This window comes from Halichondria panicea, chromosome 3, assembly GCF_963675165.1.
Source record: "Halichondria panicea chromosome 3, odHalPani1.1, whole genome shotgun sequence".
NCBI lineage: Eukaryota > Metazoa > Porifera > Demospongiae > Suberitida > Halichondriidae > Halichondria > Halichondria panicea.
Genome location: NC_087379.1, coordinates 1,492,201 through 1,507,193, shown reverse-complemented (window position 1 = coordinate 1,507,193; position 14,993 = coordinate 1,492,201). Strand labels below are relative to the sequence as shown.

The 14,993-nt window shown below is 42.0% G+C and overlaps 4 protein-coding genes across 5 annotated transcripts in view; 2 read left to right on the top strand and 2 right to left on the bottom strand.

The window, feature by feature from the left end:
• Positions 1-10: 10 nt before the first annotated feature.
• On the bottom strand, positions 11-1,663 carry LOC135332906 (splicing factor 3A subunit 2-like). Its single transcript, XM_064527830.1, has 7 exons — positions 1,463-1,663; positions 1,336-1,407; positions 1,224-1,270; positions 1,121-1,172; positions 965-1,022; positions 612-802; positions 11-214 (listed from the first exon to the last, which is right to left on the bottom strand). The coding sequence occupies exons 1-7, from the start codon at positions 1,586-1,588 to the stop codon at positions 95-97; spliced, it is 666 nt and encodes a 221-aa protein (XP_064383900.1). The 5' UTR covers positions 1,589-1,663; the 3' UTR covers positions 11-94.
• Positions 1,664-1,827: 164 nt separating this feature from the next.
• Positions 1,828-10,837, top strand: LOC135332905 (ligand of Numb protein X 2-like). Its single transcript, XM_064527829.1, has 8 exons — positions 1,828-2,585; positions 5,402-5,502; positions 8,227-8,416; positions 8,686-8,912; positions 9,092-9,271; positions 9,401-9,523; positions 9,829-10,025; positions 10,361-10,837. The coding sequence occupies exons 1-8, from the start codon at positions 1,988-1,990 to the stop codon at positions 10,659-10,661; spliced, it is 1,917 nt and encodes a 638-aa protein (XP_064383899.1). The 5' UTR covers positions 1,828-1,987; the 3' UTR covers positions 10,662-10,837.
• Positions 10,838-11,005: 168 nt separating this feature from the next.
• On the bottom strand, positions 11,006-12,113 carry LOC135332908 (protein kish-A-like). Its single transcript, XM_064527831.1, has 3 exons — positions 11,995-12,113; positions 11,704-11,813; positions 11,006-11,228 (listed from the first exon to the last, which is right to left on the bottom strand). The coding sequence occupies exons 1-3, from the start codon at positions 11,995-11,997 to the stop codon at positions 11,120-11,122; spliced, it is 222 nt and encodes a 73-aa protein (XP_064383901.1). The 5' UTR covers positions 11,998-12,113; the 3' UTR covers positions 11,006-11,119.
• Positions 12,049-14,993, top strand: part of LOC135332902 (dynein axonemal assembly factor 1-like) — a 9,782-nt gene continuing 6,837 nt past the window's right edge. For both annotated transcript variants that reach the window (XM_064527824.1, XM_064527823.1), the window contains exons 1-6: positions 12,049-12,184; positions 12,253-13,267; positions 13,561-13,652; positions 13,912-14,026; positions 14,342-14,448; positions 14,991-14,993. The exon at positions 14,991-14,993 is cut by the window's right edge and continues 91 nt beyond it. In XM_064527824.1, the coding sequence (XP_064383894.1) occupies positions 12,264-13,267; positions 13,561-13,652; positions 13,912-14,026; positions 14,342-14,448; positions 14,991-14,993 (1,321 nt within the window). In that variant the 5' untranslated portion in view covers positions 12,049-12,184; positions 12,253-12,263. The remainder of the gene's footprint in view (positions 12,185-12,252; positions 13,268-13,560; positions 13,653-13,911; positions 14,027-14,341; positions 14,449-14,990) is intronic.

Genomic DNA, 14,993 nt, shown 5'->3' with positions numbered 1-14,993 from the left:
ATAATTAATATTGAACAAATGAGGTGTACTTTTTATAGACAAAGATAGGAAAGTGTAAGCAAATGTAATAGACATGCAGTTATAGCATAAATTCTCAGAATTGCATCCCCTCAGACTCATGTCGAAAGTGGAACTGGATGAAGAACTGTTTAGTGTCTGCATTCCATTCCGTCCAGAACTTGTCGGCTCCTTTCTCCACTTCACGACTAGGAATCTGGTCATTGTGTGTGTATGTGTGGGTGTGTGTGTGTGCGTGTGTGTGTGCGTGTGTGTGTGTGCATGGTGGAGTATATGTGAGCTCCAAGCTTAGTGAAAAACTGTTAATGACAGTTGGACTAGAAGGTAGGCAATAGATGCATACATTGTACCAACACATGTCACTGACATACATGACGGTAGCCAGTGCAGGGTTTAGTTTTGTAGTGGAACGGAAACATAACATTGGGGAACAAAATATTGACAGAGGCAGCCTTTATTGAGGGGGAATTTTGCACACAATTAATGGGAACCTTGGCCCCTTTACAATGTTTGGAACTTCTTTAGGGGTGGCCATTTATATAAGAGGGGATCCACTGTATGTGTATTCCACACAAGACCATACACTATAATACCTTGAATCCTATGGTTTCGTAAGGCTCAGCAGCAAACAATAGATACTGCCACTGTCTATCCGGGGGCTCCAGTCTCTGCTCATAAGCGGACATGAATCTGTGTCTAGGCTTGATGCCGTCCACTATCTCAGGGTAGTCCACTTGGAAGAACAGACTCTGCTGGCCATTCACAGGGTCCCTCTGCTTAGTAACTGGGGGGGGGGGGAATGATGAGACTATGCAAAAATTGTCAATGAAGTGAGCTTTGTATGATTGTAAGAAACGAGCCATATACGACGTAGATTATACAGGGGAGCACTCAGTATTTTGAAAGTACTCTTGTAACTTGAGTTCTGATCAACGATTTAAAGTACCTTTGTATCCAGGTCTCCCAATCTTGACAAATTTCTTAACATCCACTCGTGGTTTCTCCTATGAAAGAATTTGATATTAAACCTGAAGAGCTACTACCCTCTCCACATGACAAGGACGTGTGTGTGCTGTGATGTGTATTATTAGTAATGGCTTACTGGTGCAGGCAGAGCCCCGGTATCTTTCGCTTCCTTGGCTGCTCTCTTAGCTCTAAAGATTACCACAAATTAAGTCAGTATACGAATAAATAACGGCACTTACAAATTCGTCTGATGTTTCTTGGCCTGTGTGTGAGCTAGGTAGCTAGCCTGTGTATCAATACAACGTCAGGTAATAATACGAACGTCAATGTTTTTGATCATACGTAACATACTTCGTTAGCGTGTAGTGTGAGACAGAGTTTGCATTCAAATGTCCCCAAATGATTCTTCATAAAATAGGGGTCCTGGAAAAAATACAGTGCACATGAGGCGTTTTCAATCTAATAAACACACACCTACCTTAGCTAGATCAATTGTTTCCATAGCAAGCTTCCTGAGCCGCTCTTTTCTGTCCCTACTGGACTCAGCTGAGCCTGACATCCCCCCACCACCTGTCTTGGACCCTGCTCGGTGCTGGAAATCCATCTCTGCTGCACAACTTTGCTTGGCACACTCAAAGAGAACAATCTAATGAATAGGTAAAGATCACTTGACAAACATTTTCCTTATGCTTTGGGCAGGTCTCATAAATTAACCGCCCTCCTTTAGAAGCCAGTAGGCGGCTAATTCACGAGACCTATCTGATTGATCGAGCTCCACCCATCATTCTTCTTTGTGTGGGTGTAGCTGATTGCAGAGGATGTGGGTTTTTCCTAAGCTATGACTACCATTGAAATAGCCTGGGATGGCATTCTCACCGTCGTATCAAGGATAGTAAAAGTGTACAGACAGCTAGCTAGTAAAAGTGAAGCAAGAACTCACAGTTGCAAACTTTAAAAAAAGGAAGCATAAATCAAGCCCAAGAAATAACTTCAACCGCACAAGATGTCTTTAGATAGGCTAAAAGAAATGAACAAACAGAATAAAACCGAGAAAGAAAGGGAGAGGACAGTGAGGAGAGCCAGCAGCATCAAAAAATCCAACAGTTTCAAGATAAAACGAATGGGGAACATTATAGTTTGTGACTGCTGTGGTCAGGGTCACGAACCTGGTAAAAACCATCTCTACGACTACCCAGACAATGTCGATGATGCTCTGCTCTGTGGTATCTGTGTGCAACCTCTAGTCGACCCAGTGGACACTCCATGTAGCCACACGTACTGCTATGTCTGTCTGAAGAGCCAACTTCGGATGACCAAAACCTGCCCAATCGATCGGCAACCCATCAAAGATAGAGACATTAAACCATCAAGTCTACTGGTGAGGAAGATCCTCGACAAGCTGACCGTTGTGTGTCCTAACAATGCGTACTGCGACCTAACCATGGCCAGAAGCTCTATGGAGATGCATCTCAAATATCAGTGCCCTGGGAGTTACACAACATGCCCTCGAGACGAAAGTGGGTGTGACTATATTGGACCACGTTGCCAACTGGAGGAGCACCTGTGGACCTGTAACTATGGACAAGACATTGATAGGAAAAGTAAGTTGCTTTGTGCTTTGTGCTATGTGTGTGTGTGTGTGTGTGTGTGTGTGTGTGTGTGTGTGTGTGTGTGTGTGTGTGTGTGTGTGTGTGTGTGTGTGTGTGCGTGTGTGTGTGTGTGTGTGTGTGTGTGTGTGTGTGAGGTATGTTAAGTATGTGTGCACTAATTTTAGAGAAAAATGCAATTGGTTTGCAAACTTTATATGAAGCGTCTACAATTTCAGAGTCATGCATAACTCGAGCTCTATTATTGTGAAACTTTTATAATAGCACAAAAGTAACAATGTTTTTAAAGCTTTTTCCCAAACACTTTCTTTTCTTTAGTCCTGCTAGAAACTAAACTAATATGAAGGAATAACATCGGGTTATTTTCTACACATGTTTAACACGGCCTTTGACCCTCTTAGTGCGTACATGTGCCAGATGTATGCCTACATGCTTTTGTGGGTGGCCCAGCTTTCCTATGTGTGGAGGTGTTCAAAGCTCTTGTGGTTTGCCGCCTACTGTACATAAAAGCTACCATCTGTTACGCCCTTTAGTGTTTGAATGTGCAGCATTTGAATTCAAATCTCAAAGTGAATTGTGTTAAAAATAGAATTGTGGCTGGGTGCACATACATGTGTATGAACCTGTACAACTGCAATGGCCACCTCAGCTTCAGTGGTTTGTTTTGGTAGCAAGTCTCTTGTTACTGTCGTGCCCCAGTGAACACACTGTGAGGTAGGAAACGCACACTGTTTGCGGATATAGCTAGGCAGTTAACAGGTCACTGGAGCCTGCCTCTGTTTATCATTCAATTCACAAGCCGCATGTCTGCCTTTAAATCATGCACTGAGATACTGATATGTATATGCAGTGTGTGTACTCTTGCACTCTTGTATAATAACAATTTTAATACAGACATCATTGAAACCCTAGATCATGCAAGCCTAGTATGATCAATACCTCATCTCAGAGCACAGCCCACTATTGTTTGGGATCTTAGAGCAAATTAGAATGGATGGTATTTTAAAGAGTAAGATGAGCTCAGCTTACCCTACGCAAACTTAGCATATATGCATTAATGAGATCCACCCGTGTCTGCTGTCGGCTGGATAGTCACGGCTATTTTTATCTGCATATCTAATTACTTTGTGTTATTTTTAGCAAGTCTCAAGTCGTTAAAACCCATCAATAATCGTAAGTACCCCCACATTCTCACTACTGTAGGAGGTAGGCCGCACACATGCAGACATGATCATGCACGCGTCCTTGGGTCTCTATGATTGCTACAATGTGCACAGTTGCCTCTAGTCTCATCCCCAGGCCGAATTTTCAGCGGCCTAGCGTTATTTTATAGTGACAACTCGGCTAATAAGTTGGCTCCTAATTTCTTTATTGCTTACGCAAGATACCCACACATTCCCTTGTGTTTGTGGTCGACTTAAATTTCCCTGTTTTAATTCTCAGGCTAATTTCGTTGCCCCCTCTTAAGGAAATGCACGCGTGTTTCCAGATGCTTGCCAGCTAGGTGCTTACACCATCTATATAGTGTTTGTCTCAGCTTTACAAGTGTCACAACAAGCTGTCCATAGTTGAGCAAATACCACAATCAACATACCGATATTCCATAAACTGTTAAATCTTGCACAATTAATGATCTGGCCTGTGATTATAGGTGGTCTGCTTGTGCATAGCTATGTCACAGTCCGTGTGGTACGTGTTCCTCCTCCCGCCTCTGGAATGCACGGACACACATTGTTTAGTCTGGTGGGCCACCTAGCTCATACTATTATGCGCATTCTAGCAACATCAGTCTCAAGATTAAGTGGCTAGGCTTTTGGCATGTAGGAAAAGTTTGTTTGCTATCTCATGCATTATAACTGTGTCGGGGGCTATTAATTGCATCCCATTAATTTTAATGTATTGTCTGCTGGGGTCATGAGTTTTACAATTATTTTACTCTGATCTGGACTTCACGAAGCCTCCCTAGATGGAGTTCAATGAGATTATTTTTCTGTTTGTATGCATACAACTCGATACGCCACCGCATTTGTGCCAGGCGGAGCTATCGCCGAGTCTCATGATCAAGTGCTCGTAATTCTTAAGCTATTTTCAATTTGTATACTCAGTTAGCAAACATTGGGGCAGTTACTACTGAAGAATGATAGGAATATCCGCAAGTGATAAATTTGCACGACGGCTTCTATTTTTATGGAAGGAATTTTTAGAATCCAACCAATCTTGCTGTGATAAATAGTTGTTTTGCTTTTAATTATCTCCAACTTTGTCCTTCTGATTTGAATTTGATTGCACTCAACTCACCTACTCATGGCAATTAGTGCCAGGCTTTGTATCCCAACAGGGAGTATAACTTTGTCTCACAACAAACACTGTCCCTGCAGTCCATAATTGAACATGGCATTAACGGAATTCTGTTCCATTGTCTGTAATAACGCGTAAATTTCAGACAATTGCTCTTAGGAACGAATTTTAATTTGATTATCAGTTGTAATTAGTCCACATTGGCAGTCATTCTTGTTAGCACATTGAAACCTCTTACACTGCAAAGTGGTGACCATTGATAGCTATTAAGTGAACAATGCCTATACAGCTACGGTCATGCATGGAGAGCCTTGGGAACGTGTAGGCTGTTGCCAAGTGGAACTTGCGCAGTACGTGTTACGAGACATACCGCAAATGACTCTAGTTTGAGTTATAAATATCTGGACAATACTTATCAAGGGAACGTATCTTTATAAGCTTGGTATACGTTCTATATAATTATTTGAGCTGTGTTTTGCATAACTTTACCCCCTCCCCCCTCACACACACAGCTGGCATGAGACACCCGGTAGCAGAGGGGCGGTTATCAACCATTGATATCCCCAAAGGAACCAGCGATCTGGGCATCGGCATATCGTGGTGCGAGGATCAGGTGAGACAATTAGCACTATTAATGTACAGTACATATATGCTCGAGTTTCTGTGACCTTAAATAGTGATGAATGTGCTATGTCCAGACTTGTAATGCCATTAGCTTTAGCCATAATAGTTATGTTAAATTTGTTCCTTGGTGGCGGTTTTAATTGATTAGATAATCATTTAGTACGTGTGAGGAATGCAGAGTATTTGGAAACAGGAAAGACATGTCTGCATCGGCATGTCATATGATGATTTATCCAGAATGATATCTATAGCTTCTATTGTGTACCTGTTTCTTAGCTACCTAGGATGAGAGTACATCATGTGTGTTGATGCTTGTAATCACCCTTTGATTTTCTTGGTTCCGTTTTACCTCCATTCAATTAGCTCGATAAAACCCCAGATAAGGTTACACTACATCAAGGATATGTAATGTGATGTAAGACCCTTTATTCCAGGTGATCTATTACTGTAACAGCAACTATGTAAATATTGCTAACCTCGTGCGTACTGTGCAATGTGATACAATGCATCTCTATAGCAACTATAGTTACATACTTGACTGTGTCCCATCTTGTGTAAGCAGAGTTACGGTTTGTAAGTATGAACTAAGCTAGGTCTGCTGTTTCTTAGTTACCTAGGATGAGAGTACATGTGATGCAGAGTTGCAGTTTAATTGTAGATCGAATTATAATAGTTAGGCCTGTTGGCCACCTTGCTTCCTTTTGAAACCGAGTCTTAAAGCCGGGAGTGCAATGTTTAGTATATGAGAGGCCCCACATTTTCTGTTTCCCCTTCCTATTGAGAGGTGTTAGCCCTAGGTTTTGTACGTGACCTGCATAGTCATTCCCCTTTGCCTCCAACTAGTCTAGTTCCTACACACCATACGTTGCAGCATAGCATGGCTTCCCAGCTTCCTGATCTCTAGTACAGTAGTACAGTATCTTGACCTGTGATGCCTACTGACACTTAATTGGCACACTTTAAAGCAAATGAAAGGTTTCTTTACACAGTACTGTGACCCGGAGTACTACTGTAACATAAAGATATAGTAATTCCAAAGAGAGCATTAGATCATTGCAAGCAAGCATCTTCACGGGAAATACCAATTTTGGTTTCAAAGCCGCACTCTGTACTATATATGGGCCTAAGTGAACCAGCTGCTCTGTTACAGTAGAGGCTGCAGGACTTCCTAATGTCAACCAGTACCAGGCTGAGCTAAGAGTTGCTTTGCACACAGAAGCCACTGACAGTCATATATTAGCTTTGCATTCGCATTAATCTGTGACCAGCCGTTGCTAAGCCTGCATGGTTTTATTATTTTATATATTAATTATTATTCGCTATAATGATAATGCTGCAATGCCAGACTCATAAGATGGTGGCATCTGTTGGGGAATGAAATGGCTTTTGTGGTTGCATCAGCAATGTGGGTGGGGGGCTTGATATTTGTGTCTATGGCGACACTTAGGCTGGAGAAAGCTGCCTCAATTTTCAATGGCTTCTCTAACTTACATTAATTACAGTAGCACCCCTTGCCGTACATGGTGTCAATTTTCAGGTAATTAGATAATTCAGTGAGCCTTATAAAACACTTCCCTTGAAACCATTTGCCTGTTTATATACTACGTACACCGTTGTGTTTTATTACCATCGTGAGAAACTTCCCATTATTGTTACTATATAATTTTACACTGATTACACTGATGTCGAGCACTCACACACAATATTTTAGTTTCACTTGGCTACTGACGAATTTCATCCCTGCTGTTTTGAAACAAGCATTGCCGTACTAGAACATGTTTTACTTTTACGCTGGCTAAATATGATTGCTGTTTTAAATGTGTCTTCGTGATACGTATGTAGTTGTAAATAAGATGTGACAGTGTACGTGTGTCACACATGAGTGTAAAATGACCAATTTAGAGTGTGTTTAGACCAAACACACTCTAAAATATGCACGGGCCAACAAATGTGGGATAATGTAGACATTCTATTTGGGGAAGGCTATTTTCAGAAAAATGTGTGCCATGTAAAGTACCTAATCTATATAGATAAACAATTAATTATATATAGTGGTGTTTGTGCTAGCTGTATAGTTGACTAGTTTCCTTGGTTACCCTCTAAGACTTGCCAACCTACTCACATCTACTATTGAAGAACCCTAGCTATTGTAGGTGCTATTGTTACTATTTTAGTAGCCCAGCTAATGGAGATGTCTCTTAATCAAATACCCCTGACCATAACTTCTCGCCACCTTGGCAGATATAATTCTCAGCATGGGGTCTCCACTTACCAACAGGTTGCCTCCCTCACAATCCACTCTGTTCTGAGAAAGCACAAAGTTAACCGGCTGTGTCTGCATGTGTGCACTTAGGCCACTTGTACGCATGTTTTCCCATGGCTATCCAATTAAGGACTTCACTAAAAGCTCTAGCTGTTGTCAGTGTTGTTGCTAGTGAGGTGCATTAGTTGCCATCTGTTGGTACATTGCATGGTTACCTGTTTACACTCGGTCCTGCTCGTAGGAGACATAAGTATGAGTTCTTAATGCCTTTGTACATTATAATAGGATTGAGTTGTTCAACTTCTCAGGTCACTGCATGCATACCTGAGTTTATAACTAGTACACAGTACGTTCGCTATTATACCACATCTGACTTTAAGCATTAAAAAACTGTCAACTGTTATGGTACTATGCATCGTTACGTACACACACACACAATCACACACTCAGGGTGGATTTACAATTGACGATATATTTGCCGAGGGCAACGTGTTTCGTGACGGCCGACTCTGTGTGGGAGATCGGATAGTGGAGATCGATGGAAGTGATTGCACCCAGAAGACGCTGGCACAAGTCACCCTCGCCATGAGTGCCCCCATGCCACTCATGAGACTCACTGTACACAGGGAACACCTAGAAGGTCAGCTGCATGCAGGTGTACCTATCATACGTTTAGTTTAGTTTTTATCCCAAGGGCTTGAAGCGAAATTAAAGTGGAAGTTCAATATTAAAATGCACACATGAAAATACATGCTTTACAGGCTTATTGGTACTTTATGGAGCTAAAAATGGTTCCCTAAAATCAATTTGAAAGTTGCAAGTGACAACCTATCTTTTATACGTGCGTACGCGTGTAGGCATCATGCCTCTAAACCTCTAACTCACTGTTCTCTGCTTCTTCTTGTCTAGGCATTACAGAGCCTTCACTGGTTGAGCTGCAGCGAGTAGAGAACGACTCTCCTCTCGGCATTCAGATTAGGACCTCCCGAAACAGACCTGGAATATTTGTCCACTATCTTGTACCAGGATCTACGGCCGAGGAGAATGGACAAGTGTTTGCGGGTGATAGGATTCTGGAGGCTAATGGCTGTGATATGAGGAATGCTTCAGTAGACGATGCTGCCTCTTTCATGACGGTAAGGGAATATTTCAATTTATTTTTTTAAAGTTTTAGCCACTTTCAACATTAACCTTTTTCATACATGTACACTATTTCCATTCTAGAGCACCCCCTCACTACTCACACTCCTCACACACACTTCACCCCCTCACCACACTCACACTTCATCACACACACACACACACACACACACAGAAAATCCCTGGTAGTCTCAAACTCCTCGTCTCTCATCATCGTCGCACAGTCTCGGACATCTCAAGCCACTCCTCTTCCCTCGGACGAAGCCACGCCCACCCATCACAACCCATTTACGCTGAGATCCTCGCACCCAGTGGGTTCAAAGTTGGGGAACCAAAGTGCGTCATTCTCAGAAAGGTCAGTTGAGAGTAACTTCACTAGATATAGAGCTTAATTGTACGTACTTGCATCTCTGACCACATAACAAAAAAATGTCAGTGCTCTGTACTGCAAAACTCAATGCTTTATCCGTTCCTCTTTTTACAGGAACCAGATGAAGTGTTTGGTATGAACGTGGCCGGAGGGGTGGGCTGCCAGAACGGTGACCTACCAGTGTTCATATCCGCTCTGAGACCAGACTCTGTGGTTGCCAGGAGTGGGAAAGTACAGGTGTGTACTGAACTAGTCTAAACTATGTACACTGTATATAGTGTACTGTATGTTTGGGTGGAATATTGCTCATAGTTAAATTGACTAGCTACAATTAATGTAATGCCAATTTAGGACCATTGAAGTGTACAATCTAGCTTGGAATTGGGCTATTTATATTCGTTATCGCTGTACACAATAGCAGAAACAAACATTAAAGAAATACTCACTGTACTGTACATTGCAATTGACTCTAGCTATCGTATAATAATGCCCAAGCATACTAATTCACTGATCATATATTTATCGTTGCTTTTCTCAACCAGAGGGGAGATATTCTGCTCTCAATCAACGGGACAGATCTGATTGGACGACCACACGCTGAGGTCATTCAGACCATCAAGAGTATGATGTCCACCTCCACAGTGAGAATGGAGTTAATCCAAGGGGAGGAGACGGAGACTGGGCTGTCACCTGATTGGCCGTACTGGATGAAGAAGCACGAGTATGGACGAGAGCCCAGGTGAGTACAGTCAGGAGATTACTTTAAATAATAATAAAAATATAGTTATCCTAGAATTGGAGACAATTACTTTGAAAAAACTCGTTGGTCAAGATTGTTTAATTTTGAAAATAATCAAGATGCTTTTTAGTTATCATACATGTACTTGTTATTGTACCACTGCTTGAAGTTTCATAGAAAGTAGATGATAATTATTGTTGTACCATAATTACATACATGTACCTTATGATGCTTTTTGTACGTCTGTCTATATATACCACCGCTTGAAGTTTCGTAGGAAAATATATGATGGTGTATTACAATGTGTTGATCCAGACCTCCTCTCTCCCATGCAGCCCTACAGAGTGCAACATCATACTAAAGCGGCCAGGCATGGAGAGCCTCGGGTTCAGCATAGTGGGAGGGGCCCACTCAGCCCGTGGTAACAGTCCTGTGTTTATCCGAAACGTTGCCCCCGACAGCATTGCTTACGACGATGGGAGGTTAAAATCTGGCGACAAAATTTTGAAGATAAACGGAGTTTCAGTTGGTCACATGTCTCAGAATAGAGTGGTCCAAATCATCAAGAACACTGTCGGCAATGTCACATTGACTGTCATACCAAAAGGCTCCAGTAGCGGATACGGAGACTATTGATATGTTTTTTGTCGTTCACTTGTTTCGTATCATTTATTATAATTATAATCATACGTGATCCACACTCTCAGGAAATGTGGTCGCGAGTATCATTCAATTTTCAATATACCCTTTCACCGTACTCGTACGTTATTGCTTATTAAATTCATGAGTTGAAATAAAGCTAAAAATTTAAATATTAACAGTAATTTATGTATAGAAGTTTCTGCATGCATGCATGGTAACTTAATACCCGGCAATCCATGCATGTCCACTGCATGAATGTATCGAATTAATTTGCACCAACATGCACTTTTTTAATTACATGGTTATAATGACGACCAATTTCCCCTATAGCAATTAAACAATGTTGAAATATAATTAGTCTTATAATTATTTGAATAGGAAAGGGTGACATAAAGATTACAGTAAAAATTTATAATGATTTTATAGATCTACTACAACTGTTTGTATGTGCGCTAACTTGTCCAGAAGACTAAGTAGAGAGCCATTGATATACAGCATATGGACACATACGGGCTCAGACGCTCACCAATCCTAGCACACTTCCAGAACACTCCCGACAACCTGTGGAGGTGGTGTGGTGTGGTGTGTGTGTGTGGAGGGTGGTGTGGTGTGGTGGGTGTGTGGAGGGTGGTGTGGAGGGTGGTGTGGTGGGTGTGTGGAGGGTGGTGTGGTGGGTGTAGGGTGTGTGTGACAGATGTGGTCAATGGACTAGCATGCTAGTAGGGGATAATAACCCATAATTAAGAAAGAAACCTCTTCGGATATGCTGACACCGAGATAATTTTATGTACACAGGAGGCACAAGCACGAGGGCGAATTGCCTGTATATTTCATAAAATACTCAGTCTCATGCTATAATGTGTTTTATATCAGGATGACCTTTACCAAATCATGCCTTGAGGCTTAGTGCTTTTATTAGACGCTTATGACCTTGAAAATGTTATATAATTATGGTTAGGCAGACCTATGCGTCTTAATAGCATACGTACATGTACATGTAGTGTGGTGTGGTACTGTCTACATTGTAATATCTTACCCCGTTTTGTAGTTGTCTATGATCTTGGGGAACATAGATCTGAAGTAAGTGCATGTACAGACGAGGAGAATGAGCACCACCAGCATGCTCTGGAAGTTGAAGATGGCACTCTGTGTGTGTGTGGTGTGTGTGTGTGTGTGTGTACGTGTGGAGTGTGTGTGTGTGTGTGTGTAGGAGGTGTGGTAGGTGTGTGTGTGTGTGCGTGTGGAGGGGGGAGGTGTGTGGAGCGATATCAATATCTCTATAGGTAAGTTTAGAGTCAAGTACACACATGATAGATCTACACCTTACCATCTTTAACAGCTTCTTGTGCTTGGTTCTTTGTTCAACAGATATTCAGTGACCAACGAGTTAAGTCTCAACTTCAGAGGTGAAAGAGGTCGTTACTAAGGCAACCCATGTGGTCTCTCAAGTGGGCGACTTCTGAGCTGCTTCTTCACTGTTCTCTGATACCTGGAGCACACACAGCATTCCGTGGCCGGTGAGTTTGCATTACAATCATTTATTGCACATTTGCAGCTTGAAAATCAGTGCTCTTTGTCCCTGCAGGCCCTGAGGCAATGTCTGAGATAGACCACACTGATGAGGCTACTACCATGGACACCACTGAGCCTCCATTGAGTGACAATGACAACAACTGGGTGATCATTGATGAGCAGCCTAATGAAGAGCAGCCTAATGAAGAGCAACCTGACATTGCATCGTTATTGAGTGATCCACCAAGTGATGATATCACGTGTAGCAAGCAAGAGGAGCACAACATACCAACAAGAGAAGAAGAAGCAACCTCTACAGATCGAGCTGGAGACGAGATTCCATTAGACGAATCCGCACCCACTGATGAAGATGTACCTCAAGTCATAACGACCTCTCAGGGTGAGGATGAAGGAGGTGATGTAAGCAGCACAGGTGAAGAAGAATTAGTGATATCCGAGAGCTTGTCTGAGGGTGGGGGTGGTCTAGACGAGGAGTCAGCTGGCAATATCGTATCAGATGAAGACAATGAACGTATTGTACTTGATGACATTGAAACGAATAGTTTGTGTGTGTTAGTCCCAGTGGAGCAGAGTGTGGGGAAAGAGAGTACAGGGGAGCTGGCCGATTGCTCAACTGATCCAAGTTGTCCAGAAACTACGATACAACAAGATGACAATGGAATACTTGAAGTTATTGATATCGATGATGAATCTCCTCCTGTTGAAACAGAGCAAGCGAAATCTGAAATAAATACTGCCAACGAAATCAAAGAAAACGGCGTTTTTACTGTTGATATTGAAGTTGTTGACCACCATAGTACAGAAGATGTGGTAGAGATCGAGCAACCTGCTAGTCAGTATGAGGAGGATGAGAACACTGCCATTGATGATAGCACGCTTGTTAGCAAAACTGCTGATACTGAGACCAACCCTGTAATATCTGGCAGAGATGATGGAGGCACTGAAGCTGGCCTCACAACGGAGGAGATTGTGAAGGAGGAGGAGGAAGTGTTGTCTGAGATTGAGAAGGAGATTGAAAAGAAGAAACTTGAGGACCAGGCAAAGAGAGATGCTGTCAAAGGACCCAGGTACAGCATGACTTACTTACTTGTATATCACGTTGTCAATGACAAGAGTGTAATAAAATCATACAGTCCTCTCTGTGTTTTATTACACGATCGTGTAGCCTTGAGGCATGATTTGGTAAGGGGTCGTTGTGATATAAAACACATGCATGTAGCATATGAGAATGTTCGTAATATACAGGCAACTCGCCCTCGTGCTTGTGCCTGTATAATTATTTCATAAAAACACTCGGTCTCATGCTACTATTATTTGACAACGCTCTTTGTATTTATATACCGTGTTGTTGTCTGTGCAGAATGACCAAGCAGACTCTGCGGAAAATCTGTAAAGATTTGAAGCTTTATCTCACACCGTCACTCAACGATGTCCTCTATCTGCACTTCAAAGGTACGAAATACCTAGTGCGTAATGTTAAGTGCATAGCAAATTAACTCAGAGAAAATATTTTGTTACTCTATGTGTGAGGAGATTCTTGCTATATTAATACAACCGGGCTGGTACATATTTGTTATGATATTACTGTAATCATTGACAGTGTCTTTCCCTCTACACAGTCACCGTCCGTCTTATATTTATATTATAATACTCCATTAATTTCCTACCCTTCTTTCCTCGTATGAGATTAACCCCTTTGTCCCCCTCCCAGGGTTCTCGTATATAGAGAACCTGGAGGAGTACACGGGACTCACGTGTGTGTGGCTGGAGAGCAACGGTATCCTCGAGATCAGTGGCCTTGACAACCAGACTGGACTCAGATGTCTGTGAGTATAGTTACAGCATGTACATATTACTAGCTGAGCCAGGGCTTAGCTTAAAGCTTGCCATAAAATAAATTATGATAACATTATCATAATTTATTTTATGCCATTTGGCTATAATTATTATAGTGCTGAAGAAGCCAACTGAAATATAAAGGCCATGGTCCCAAATGAACAAAACAACCCACAACAAAGGCCACCTCTGTAAAACGTTGTTCCCCAAAATTAATATTTAATTGTACGCACTAAGCCCTCAGATGTGCATTGTTATACATGTAGCAGCTCTGGTCATTATAGTGAACTTTGTTTGCTTGGCAGGTTCTTGCATCAGAACCTCATCAGGAAGATCCAGAACTTGGACCACCTTCAAATGTTGGACACACTCAATCTCTGCAATAATATGATCCTCAAGTTGGAGAACCTTCGTGAGTGATCTGTATGCTGTGTGTATGTGTGTGTGTGTGTGCGTGCGTGGGTAAAATGTGCTTTATCCCTGTATTGATCTTTACCTACTATATAGTTGCTCTTATTCACTCTTATTCAGCTGGGTGATCCTTACCTAATATGCATATACCATTATCGTAATCCTCTTAATCCTTAGTAATACTTGTAAATAGCTCTCTTATAATGCCCACACATCGAAGCCAATTAGTTTCCTAGCTGTACACTATAGCTGTCAACACGTAACACATTCGAACCTCTCCATATTTAGGCTGCCTCCTGCACTGGCTTCTGTGTCTAATGACCGTGCCTGTTCCAAATCCTCCTTGGTTACGTGTGGTTTGGTTGCCTAGCAAGTGAAGAGCCTTCTTATTTACATGCGGTAGTTCCTAACATATTCGAACCTCGATCTCCATATTCAGGCTGCGTGGCTACACTGGCTTCTGTGTCTAATGACTGCGCAACAAAACTTTCACATTATATTTTAGTTATGTCAGCATCACATGCGACCTCTCCCCCCCCTCAGGCT